The sequence below is a fragment of the Myotis brandtii genome, unplaced genomic scaffold, assembly GCF_000412655.1.
Source record: "Myotis brandtii unplaced genomic scaffold, ASM41265v1 scaffold1067, whole genome shotgun sequence".
Taxonomy (NCBI): Eukaryota; Metazoa; Chordata; class Mammalia; order Chiroptera; family Vespertilionidae; genus Myotis; species Myotis brandtii.
This window is the reverse complement of record NW_005353618.1, coordinates 1,038,073-1,049,943: the sequence shown is the minus strand read 5'-3', so window position 1 is coordinate 1,049,943 and position 11,871 is coordinate 1,038,073. Positions and strand designations below refer to the sequence as shown.

At 42.9% G+C, this 11,871-nt stretch overlaps 1 protein-coding gene across 1 annotated transcript in view; it reads left to right on the top strand.

Moving 5' to 3' along the window:
- DNAH7 (dynein, axonemal, heavy chain 7) overlaps positions 1-11,871 on the top strand; it is a 151,931-nt gene that overhangs the window by 83,606 nt on the left and 56,454 nt on the right. The window contains exons 41-45 of the mRNA XM_014541221.1: positions 1,230-1,459; positions 2,207-2,537; positions 4,682-5,028; positions 6,916-7,096; positions 10,187-10,372. Coding sequence (XP_014396707.1) covers positions 1,230-1,459; positions 2,207-2,537; positions 4,682-5,028; positions 6,916-7,096; positions 10,187-10,372 — 1,275 coding nt within the window. The remainder of the gene's footprint in view (positions 1-1,229; positions 1,460-2,206; positions 2,538-4,681; positions 5,029-6,915; positions 7,097-10,186; positions 10,373-11,871) is intronic.

The window sequence follows — 11,871 nt, the reverse complement described above, 5'->3', positions numbered from 1 at the left end:
TGCCTGCCTGATCACCCCTAACCACTCTATCTGCCTGCCTGATCGCCCCTAACTGCGTGCCTGCCTGCCTGATCACCCCTAACTGCCTCTGCCTGCCTGATCGACCCTAACCACTCTGCCTGTCTGCCTGATCACCCCTAACTGCTCACCTGCCTGCCTGATCGCCCCTAACCACCTCTGCCTCGGCCACCGCCATGGCAGCTTCGTCTGGAAGGACATCCAGAATGCCATCCAGAAGGTTGTTCGGCTGTCTAGTCTAATTAGCATATTATGCTTTTATTATTATAGGTAACTCAAGAAATCATCATAATAGAAAATCATTTTATTGCAAGTGTATGCAGTCATTAACCTCAATATACCTTAGAAAGTCTTAGGATAAATTTGTGTATCGGTCAGCGTCCTGTCAGGGAAAGACAGGGCACATTGGAAGGCGTCACTGGGGAAAGTTGAATGAAAAGACTCTTCATGGAGGTGTCAGCAGGGTGGAAGGAAATGAGAGGGATGGTAGAGTGACCCGCAGTGGTGGGCCTGCGCAGGAAGCGGGTACTACAGCTGGATATAAAAAGGAGGGAAGAGTGTTACTGGAGTTTGGAGCTGTGGAAGCAGGACTGCCTGACAGGTACAGGAACCCAAAGCCTAGAGCTCAGCTCCTGCTGGCAAGGAATAGAGGTGTAAATACCCCTACCTCTCTTTTTCCACCCTCAAGGAGGGTTCCTGCATTTTGGCTTGAGTAACTGGGTGGATGGTGTGATGTTTACTAAATTGGAGAAGATGGCAACTGTTCTGGGGGAGACAGGAACCATGCCATGGGCTTGTTGAGTGTGAGATACCTATAAGAGAAACGAAGGAGGTCGCTGTCCATATGATTCTGGGGTTTAGTTACCTCAGAGAGCTACTGGGAGAATTAAATGAGGCAATTCCAGCAGAATGGCACAGAAAGAGACATCCTGTGAGTTTCGCTCCTTTCCTCTTCCTCGCTCCTGCGGTGTTAGGAGCAATTCCTCTGAGCCCCGAACAAGCCATAGAGCTAGTGTTCCAGGCACTCCTGCTCGCTCCCTGCCCTGAGCATGCGAGTCCTGGGGGAGTCCTCATGAACACATCTCCCCCACGCATCCCCACTCTCACCCTCACCCCTCCACCTCTAACCCCCCTGAGTTCTAAAGGATCGCAGTATCACAGACGCAGAGAGTAACTTGGATCCAGCGCTGAAGCATTTCTATTACATTTAGTCGTGGCCTGAGGATGCACTCCAGGCAGTGGCCTCACGCTTTTTGGAAGAAATTGAGATGTCAGAGGAGATACGGGACGGCTGCATCGACATGTGTAAGAGCTTCCACACGTCCACTATAGAGTTATCCACATCCTTCCACGTCGAGCTTCAAAGATACAATTATGTGACTCCAACCTCTTATCTGGAATTAATCTCCACCTTCAAACTGTTGTTGGAAAATAAAAGAAGGTAAAAATGAATTTTTATATTTTTAAGTAAGCTACAGCAGTTTTAAATTATTTGTGTGTACAAAACGGCATTGCTGTGATGTAATAGAGATTTACTTCACATGTATAGTGAGTTTTGTTAAGTCATTAAATGACTACTCCGCAAACATTTTTTAAGGTAAGGAGTGGGTCTTACTTACTCTTTTGTACAGATGCATTGCCACTTCACATGTATAGTGAGTTTTGTTAAGTCATTAAATAACTACTCCGAAAACATTTTTTAAGATAAGGAGTGGGTCTTACTCTTTTGTACAGATGCATTGCTTAACATAGCTAACTACTGCTCAGTTACACACTTTATATTACGATCACTTTTTTATTGGAGAAATTTGACATGTAACATTGTGTAAGTTTAAACTGGTTACTCTGATACATTTAATATTGTAATATGACTGCCGTTGGACCACTATTTATCACATTACATAATTATCATACCATGTTATTAGCTATATTCATTTTGTTTTGCATTAGAGCTCTAAGGATTTTGACTATTCCTTATAATTTTGTGCCTTTAAACACCATCCCTCTTATCACCCACACCCAGTCCCCTGGTAACCACCCTTAGACTCTCTGTGTTTTGGTGGAAATTTTCCCGGTCACTCCTCTAGCCATGCTTTGAACAAGCCCCAGGAGCCCAGGACACTTAATCTCCTTCCTTGTAGGAGGGCCCGCCTGGAGCCGACTAAGCGTGGTGTGTGTTTGCTTTCAGCGAAGTGATGAAGATGAAGAAGAGGTATGAGGTGGGTCTGGAGAAACTGGATTCCGCGGCATCTCAAGTCGCCTCCATGCAGCTGGAGTTGGAGGCGCTCCACCCTCAACTAAAGGTTGCCAGCAAAGCGGTGGACGAAATGATGCTGATGATCGAGAGGGAATCGTTCGAAGTGGCCAAAACGGAAAAAATAGTGAAAGCTGATGAGATCGTGGCAAACGAGCAGGCTATGGCAGCCAAAGCCATCAAAGACGAATGTGACGCCGACCTGGCGGGGGCCTTGCCCATCCTCGAGTCGGCGCTCGCGGCCCTGGACACCCTGACCGCGCAGGTAAGAGGCCGCGCGGGCGGGAGGTGTCCTCAGAGCTCAGGGAGGCCCTTCGCGTTGTGTGCTGCAGCCTGTCCCCACTGTTCATGCCGTCCAAGTCGCTGTCAAGGTGGCCAAGGGTTCCCTAATCACCTGAAGAAAAAGAAATACACAGGCATGCCTAAGACGATCTTGAAAAAGCAGAAACCTCCCCAATGTCACACCTGCCACAGGACACCTGTCACCTTAAGAACTTTGCAAAACAGCCACAGTCATCGACAGGGGCATAAGACCAAGTGTACGTTTTGATCCGGAGAGCCTGTCTCATATGTGGGCACGTTTGTAATTGGGGTGCACCCTGCAGCAGGTGTGAGAAAGTACGGACGTGCCTCAGTGTCTGGGGGGCCTGGTTCCAGGACCCCCTTCTGATACTCAAATCTGCAGGTTCAAGTTCCTGTTATAAAATAGCGCAGTATCTGCATATAACCTACGCACATCCTCCTGCACACGTTGAATCATCTCTAGATTACTTCATTATCAAAGACAAAGTAAAGTATATGTAAGTAGTTCATATTGTATTGTTTAGGAAACGGTAACAACAATCCTCGGTTGGTTGAATCTGCGAATGTGGAATCCATGGCCATGGAGGGCCGACTGTGTTGTGTCAGTGTTTGCCAGTGGTTATTGTATGTGTGTGATATGTACAATAATTTGGCTTATATTTTTAGTAGGGTGTCTTAGATTTGATGAAATGTGGCACTAAATAATAAAAATTAAGATATGGAAGGGGAACATTTCAATTAAGAAAGATAAAGATGAATTTTTAAAAAAGTAGCGTGAGGGAATATTGGCTAAACTGTTGGGTGGGGTAAGTGGGAGAGTGTTAGAGATTTTATTTATACCTTACTCAAAAACATATCTCAGACTGATGGAAATTTAAATGTAAATAGTTACGTTACTATAAAGTAGTAGAAAATGTAAGTCATATTTGTGAACTCTAAATGGACTAGGACCTAGTATTTCTTGAGTGTGAGAGAATTCAGAATAAAACTAAGCAATATTGTTTGTGATATATAGAATCTGGAGATCTTGTATTTTTTACAATTAGTACAGTTTTTATAAAAGTTATAAATTTTAGTACCTAAAAACCAATGCATTTGTTTGATATAAACACTATGGACAGAAGTTTAGAAACACTGGGGAAAATATTTGAATTATTTGACAAACAAGTTTAATGTCTACATAAATAGCTCTTACAGATAAGTAGCTCTAAGATCAGATAGTAAAATGATATAAAGAAGTAATTCACAAAAGAGGAAATACAAATAGTCACTAAACATGAAAATCTATCTTACCTCACATGTATTTAAAGAAACACAGATTAAAGTAAGATTTCTTTTGCCTATCAGAATGCCTACAAATGTTGCTAAGGGTGTAGGTAGTAAAACAGGCACCCTTACACTTTCTGGAGAGCAGTTTGTCAATATGTGTTAAAAGCTTTAAAAATAACGAACATACAGTCATTTATTCAATAGGGCAATCTTAATAGTTAAAAAAGCTTTGATAGGGTGTAAGGATTGTGATTCATGTCTATACATTGGAAAGTTGTGCAACCATTAGAATGATGATGGAAATGTTTACCAGCATGAAAGATTGTTCACCAGATATTGTTATTGAAATCGTTCTTAACACAGCATGCGTGTTATGTAGACCATGATCCCATTGGTTAAAAGACACTGGTTTGTGGCATGTACACATGCACAGAAAATGATATGGAAGAATGCAAACAAAAATGTTTGCAGTAGTTTAACTATATACGATGATTATAGATCTTCATATTCATAATTTTTGTATTTTTCTAACATTTGCATTTTTATAGTCTTTAAGAAGCTACAAGAGTCTTACTTTGTGACAGCCAAATCTCTCTTTGGTGTGTTTTTGAAGTAGACTTTATGTCAAGTAATCTTACATAGGCATCTTCCCATCATTATTTGTAGTTTTTAACTTTGGGGGGACACAGATTTCTCCATGCTTCTTGACAATACTTCTAGTCACAGTCACCTGAACAATGAGATTGTAGAGCCTACAGCTTGGCTTGAGAATAAAAACCAATGACAAATAATCCACACACAAGCTGTTTTTAAATAATTGGCGTGTTTCACTTCCAGGACATTACAGTGGTCAAGTCCATGAAGAGTCCGCCTGCTGGGGTCAAGCTCGTTATGGAGGCCATCTGCATCCTGAAAGGCATCAAATCCGACAAGATCCCCGACCCCACGGGTTCCGGGAAGAAGATAGAGGATTTCTGGGGTCCAGCTAAGAGACTCCTCGGTGACATTCGATTCCTACAGTCCCTTCATGAATATGACAAAGACAACATTCCTCCGGCCTACATGAACATCATCAGGAAAAATTACATTCCAAATCCGGACTTTGTCCCAGAAAAGATCAGAAACGCGTCCACGGCGGCCGAGGGCCTGTGCAAGTGGGTCATTGCCATGGATTCGTACGACAAGTGAGTGCCGACAGCGGCCTGGTACGCTCTTCTCCAATGTGGCCACTTAGACAGGATCAGACTTAGACGCTACAGAGCTGAGAGGAACCTCAGGAAACCGCGGCTAATTCCTGCTCTGTGCTTGCATATTGGTGGAGGCGAGCTTCCAGCAATTAAATAGAGTGCTGCCATGCTCCCCAAACGTTCTCCTCTCAGGAGCCCTCTATACTCTTAACAATTATTAGCGACCCAAAAGCTTTTGTTTATTATCTACCAGCTAGAAATTAAAACTGAGAAACTTTTAATACATTTAAGAGTTCTTTTTTTTTAAGTTCAAATATTTATTTTTTTAAATATATTTTTTTATTGATTCCAGAGAGGAAGAAAGAGGGAGAGAAACATCAATGATGAGAGAGAATCATTGATTTGCTGCCTCCTGCACGCCCCCTACTGGGGATTAAGCCTGCAACCGGACATGTGCCCTGACCAGGAATCAAACCTGGGACCCTTCAGTCCGCAGATCGATGCTCTATCCACTGAGCCAAACCAGCTAGGGCAAGAGCTCATTTTGTAAAAGAGCAATGAAAACATTACATGTTGTATTTCCTTACAAAAAAAAAAAAGAAAAAAAAAGAAAAGAAAACATTACATGTTAACACAAATTATTTTTTTTTAATCCACATTTTCAAAAAAAAATTATGAGAAGAGCGCTGGTGTTTTACATTCCAGCAAATCTCTTTAATATGTGCTCTAGTAGGAGATGGCTGGACTCTTGAATCTGCTTCTTCTGTCTGCTGCATATATTGTTTTGACTGAAGCATGTGAAGAAATTCCTTACACAGATGCTCCAGTGGACAAGGGCGGACCTCAGGGCCCCCGTGAAGGGGAGGGGCCTGGGCCACACTGGTAACCACTGGTGTAACATATGCACGTTCTTTCTGAGACAAGGAGCCTTTCTGATGATTGTGTGAGACTGTGCATAGCATGTACAGAGTAAAAACCATTGGTTATTTCTTCAAAAAGCAACTTTTACAGGATCTTTCATATACACACAATTAGAATCATTGTACATATATTATGTTCAATGATAAATTTTAATGTAATGTTTTATCATTTGTTTAGAAAGATAGCATGACTGACTCCATTTCCAGATAAAGAAAATAATTTAGATCCATTCTTTTTTCCTACATTGTCCCTTTTATTACCAACTTACATGTTCATAAGAAAATTGGGTTTTACCTAAGGGTATATTCTGAAATTTTAAAAAGAAGTAAAATGACACAGATAGAATACTTCACTTTCTCCTCATCAGAATTTAGCGACTTTCCCCAAACTCTGTAATATTTTACATGAATGTGCTATTCTCCTTTTGCAAAATCACCAAAAAACCCCCACACTCGTAACAACCAAATATTATTGTTTTGGGTAAAAAACAATTACTTGTTTGAAAGCGTTATGCCTATTGAGTATTAATCGTCACGTCTGATGTTCTGGGATCAGGCTTGACTGATTCTTGGGTGAAACAGAGAGTAAGATCAGTCTAGGTCAGTGATGGCGAACCTATGACACGCGTGTCAGAGGTGACACACGAACTCATTTTTTTTTTTTTGGTTGATTTTTCTTTGTCAAATGGCATTTAAATATATAAAATAAATATCAAAAATATAAGTCTTTGTTTTACTGTGGTTGCAAAAATCGAAAAGTTTCTATATGTGACACGGCACCAGAGTTAAGTTAGGGTTTTTCAAAATGCTGACACGCCGAGCTCAAAAGGTTCGCCATCACTGGTCTAGGTTGTATATGAAGATGGGTTTTGAGTTAGAGGAAGGATATTAGGCAAGCAAATTCAGTGGTAGTGGCCTGGAATATTAAGTGTATATTTCATTTTCCAATTTCACTTTCTTGCAGAGTGGCAAAAATAGTCGCTCCCAAAAAGATCAAGCTGGCTGCAGCGGAGGGGGAGCTCAAAGTCGCCATGGACGGCCTCCGGAAGAAGCAGGCCGCCCTGCACGAGGTGCAGGACAAGCTGGCCAAGCTGCAGGACAAGCTGGAGCAGAACAAAGAAAAGAAGGCCGACCTGGAGAACCAGGTACAGGATGATGCAGGCAAATGCGGGCAAACTGTCCACTATTGTAAGTGAAAACGATGTTCATGTTAGCACCTCCCACAGCAATCCTCTTGTCTTGGTCAGGAGTTGGTGACCTGTGGGCCCCGGGCCAAATTCATCATCGCCCATTTTTATGGTCCACACGCTAGTAATCATTGTTAAATGATTACATATTAGATGGTTATATAAGCACCTACACGATATCCTCGATTTTACCTCTTGGGCCCCAGAGCCTAAAATATGTACCTTCCCTTGGCCCTTTCCTTCTCCAAAAGAAAAAAAATTGCCAATATCATCTCTGCCTTGTATTATTAAAATATTGAGCTAGACTATTTAAATTATTCTTCATTTTAGATAGAGGTGAGGAAATGGAGAGCCAAAATGTTAATTGCCTTAGATTGTATAAGAGTTCATGGCAAAGCTGAGATTAGAACTCAACACTCAGCACCATGCTGTGGCCACTGAAAATGTCTTTAAGACTAAAAGCATTGCTCTAACTCAGCGGTTGCCAACCAGTGGTCCGTGGACCACTGGTGGTCCGTGAGGTCCGAAAGGTTGGCGACCGCTGCTCTAACTCATATAGCGATACTGTTTGCAAAAACTAACTGCTAAAGTCTGAGCATGTTCCAGAAAAGAAGTCAAAATACTTTGTGCCAGTCAAACTGTGTTGGGTGCTTCTTATATGGAAGGCACTGTTGTATGTACTATCTCATTTATTCCCTCAATAAATGAGGGAGGTAATCTCTTTGTACCTTTTTGTAGAAACTAAAGCACAGAAAAGTTGAGCACCTTGTCCATGGTTAACCCAGATTCTAAGCATTAAGGCTAAGATCGGAACCCAGGCAATCTGACCCTAATAGCTATGCTCGGTCCCATGGTACCAGACTGCTCCCTCCTGTAGGATATGTGCACATAGTCTATATTTGTGCAAATTTGTGGCTGATATTTAGAAATGCGACCTATTATTGAGCATCAGTTTTAGTTTAAATAATATAACTGACAGTATGTTGTTGCTCACTCTAAATATGTTTCAACTCTGCTGTATGTTTGACATTTTTATTTTTCAAAGTAAAATGTTAAAAATTATGGTGCTGTAAAATGAATATATGCATATGTCTACTAAAAATCTGCTCTTGGAGGAGAATTTTAGCTAAAATATTTTTTACTTACTTGTTTCTTCTGACAACTTTATTATAGTCCAAGGCCTGATTACCACTTCAAGATCATTGAGAGAATAATGGATGAAGAAAGGCAGAAACTATTAGAAAAGGGAAAATTAAAAAAGAAAAGGTTTAAATTTAGCAAGTATAAAAAATATTACCAATTAGATACCTTTTGCTTTTTTAAACCTATCTTTAGATAAATTGATACAGTATTTTGTATCTTTTAATCTAAAAGCAATTATCCTATCTAATAAAAAGTGAATATGCAAATCGACCGAATGGCAGAACAACTGGTCTCTATGATGTGCACTGACCACCAGGGGGCAGATGCTTAATACAGAAGCTGCCCCCTGGTGATCAGTGAGCTCCCACAGGGGGAGCACCCCTCAGCCAGAAGCCCTGAGCAGGGCTCACGGCTGGTGAGTGCAGTGCTAAGGATGTCTGACTGACAGCTTAGGCCCTCTCCTAAGCCATCAGTTGGACATCCCCCAAGGGCTCCTGGACTGCAAGAGGGCGCAGGCCGGGCTGAGGGACCCCCCGAGTGCACGAATTTCGTGTACTGGGCCTCTAGTTGAACCATATCCTCCTGGTTATAAAACCATTGAACCACACCGGACTGGCTATTTACTTCCTCTTTTCATGTGAATTATTTAATTTTAAACCTTGAGGTAAACTTTACTGAATTTTGTCTTCTCCCAAAAATAATGATGCTAAATCACTTTATTTTTTTATTTTTAAAAAATGTATTTTTATTGTTTTCAGAGAGGAATGGAGAGGGAGAGAGAGATAGAAACATCAATGATGAGAGAGAATCATTAATTGGCTGCCTCCTGCAGATCCCCCACTGGGGATCGAGCCCACAACCTGGGGCATGTGCCTTTGCTGGAATCAAACCCAGGACCCTTCAGTCCACAGGCCAATGCTTTATCCACTGAGCCAAACTGGCTAGGGCTAAAATAAATCAAAATAATTCAGGTATTCTACTGGAATATTGCTATTGCATGGTTTGAATTGGTTTCCTCCCAAGTTTGCTACCTTCATAACTGCCCTTTTTATTTGCTAAGCACATGGCTTAGTTATGTGTAATCAAATGTGGTGACCAGTCCTTTGCACAGAGCACGCTCTCGGCTGGTGTCGACGCCCCCAGGTAAGGTTATCTGCCGGTGTCTGAGTAGGTTGATACATTTAACAACTTGAAAATCGTGCTTTGTACGTAAGCATAAGTTATTAAAACTTTTAAACATTTAATCCTTAAAGTTATAAAATCAACCATAAGTTAAATGAGTGGGAAATGTTCAGAGAATACTAAAATAAAATGCATTTAGATGATTGAAATGAAGGGGGAACATCTATATTTGCAAGAGAATGTTCTTCATTACTTACCTTTTAGTGTCTCATACTATAGGTCATTTCCTTAAATAAAACTATCTCTGCTTTGCATGACAAATACCATTATGAATTTCATAAATTGTATTCATAGACATACTTCTATTATGGAAAAATCATCAAAGGTTCTGAACTTCCCAGTGTTCACAATGAGATAGCTCACATGTTTCCTTTAGAGCAGCGGTTCTCAACCTGTGGGTCGCGACCCCTTTGGCGGTCGAACAACCCTTTCACAGGGGTCGCCTCAGACCATCCTGCATATCAGATATTTACATTACGATTCATAACAGTAGCAACATGACAGTTATGAAGTAGCAACGAAAATAACTTTATGGTTGGGTCACAACATGAGGAATTGTATTTAAAGGGCCAGAAGGTTGAGAACCACTGCTTTAGAGAGTTAAAAATTCCAGTGGGAAATTTGTAATGAAAAAGTAATAATTTCTCTCTGAGGGTAAAATCTTGCAGGATTTTATAACTCATTCTACTGTGGCTGCTGACACAATTCACTCTTGCCTTTGAGGTTGACTTGTGCAGCAAGAAGCTGGAACGTGCTGAGCAGCTGATTGGCGGCCTCGGGGGCGAGAAAACCCGCTGGAGCCAATCGGCCCTGGAGCTGGGGCTGCTGTACATCAACCTGACGGGCGACATCCTCATCTCCTCGGGGGTCGTGGCCTACCTGGGCGCCTTCACCTCCAACTACCGCCAGGTAAGGGGCAGGGAGACGATCAGTGACTGCCAAGGTCTTCCTGCCCCTCCCAGGACAGCGACGTTAACCTGAGTGATGTTTGTTTATTTGTGTGTTTTGCTGAGTGTGAGAAGAAAGTGTCCCTCCATCTTGTTTCAAAGGATTAGAGATCTTTTTTACAGCAGCATAGTATTCCGTGGTGTAGATGTACCACAGCTTTTTTATCCACTCATCTGCTGATGGGCACTCGGGCTGTTTCCAGATCTTAGCTGTTGTAAATTGTGCTGCTATAAACGCAGGGGTGCATACATGCTTTCTGATTGGTGTTTTGGGTTTCTTAGGATATATTCCCAGAAGTGGGATCACTGGGTTACATGGCAGATCCATGTTTAATTCTTTTAGGAAACTCCACACTGTTTTCCATAGTGGTCTTACCATCGGCATTCCCACCAGCAGTGTACAAGGGTTCTGTTTAAGTCACGAAACCATAAAAATCCTAGAAGCACAGGCAGCAAAATATCAGACACCTCACGTAGCAGCAGAATTGTCACTGGTACAATGCCTAGGGCAAGAGAAACAAAGGAGAAATAAGCAAATGGGCTGCAGCAAAATAAAAAGCTTCTGCACAGCAAAAGAAGCCAGCATCAAAACGAAAAGGAGCCCACTGCATGGGAGAACATATTTGCCAATGAAACATCTGATAAGGGTTTAATATCCCAAATATATAAAGAACTCATCCAACTCAACAAAAGAAAGACAAACAATCTAATTTAAAAACGCCCGACCCCAGCCCCCAGGCGCCGGAGGGAGCCACCTGTGTGCCCACCGAGGTCACCCGCCCACTGCGGCCGCAGCCTCAGCCAAAGGTGAAGCCAGGAGAGCCCCCGGGGAGCTGGAGAAGAAGCCAAGGGCTGCCCGGGATCTCCGACACCACAGGGCGGAGGTGCCAGGACCTGAGGAAGCTGGCGGCTGTGACGCAGCGCGTGAGGCAGTGGGAGGCCCGCCAGCTGCAGAGCATCGAGGAGGCCACGCAGCACGACCTCACGGTGCAGGATGAGTGACCTGCCCCCGCCGACTCCTGTCCACCTGTCCACCGTCCTCTCGTCTGTCCGTCCCTGCACCCGGCAGCCCGTACACCCCACACCCTCCTCAGCACTTGATACCCCCCACATTGTGCCTCAAGGGGGGTCTGTTGATAAAGGTCTTGTCACTCAGAAAAAAAAACAAAAAAAAAAAACGGGCAGAGGACCTGAAGAGACACTTCTCCAAAGGGAACATACAGGCCACGGGACATAAGAAAAGGTGCTCGGCGTCGCTAATCATCGAAGAGACGCAAATTCAGACGACAATGAGGTACCGCCTCACACCTGCCAGCATGGCTGCCATCAGCAGATCAACAACAAGTGGTGCGAGACTGTGGAGAAAAGGGAGCCCATGTTCTAGGCTGAGCCTCTTCCTCCTCGTCTGCGTCAGCTTGGAGTGATGAGAGGCCTAACCCGGCCTTCTTCCCTCTCTGTTGG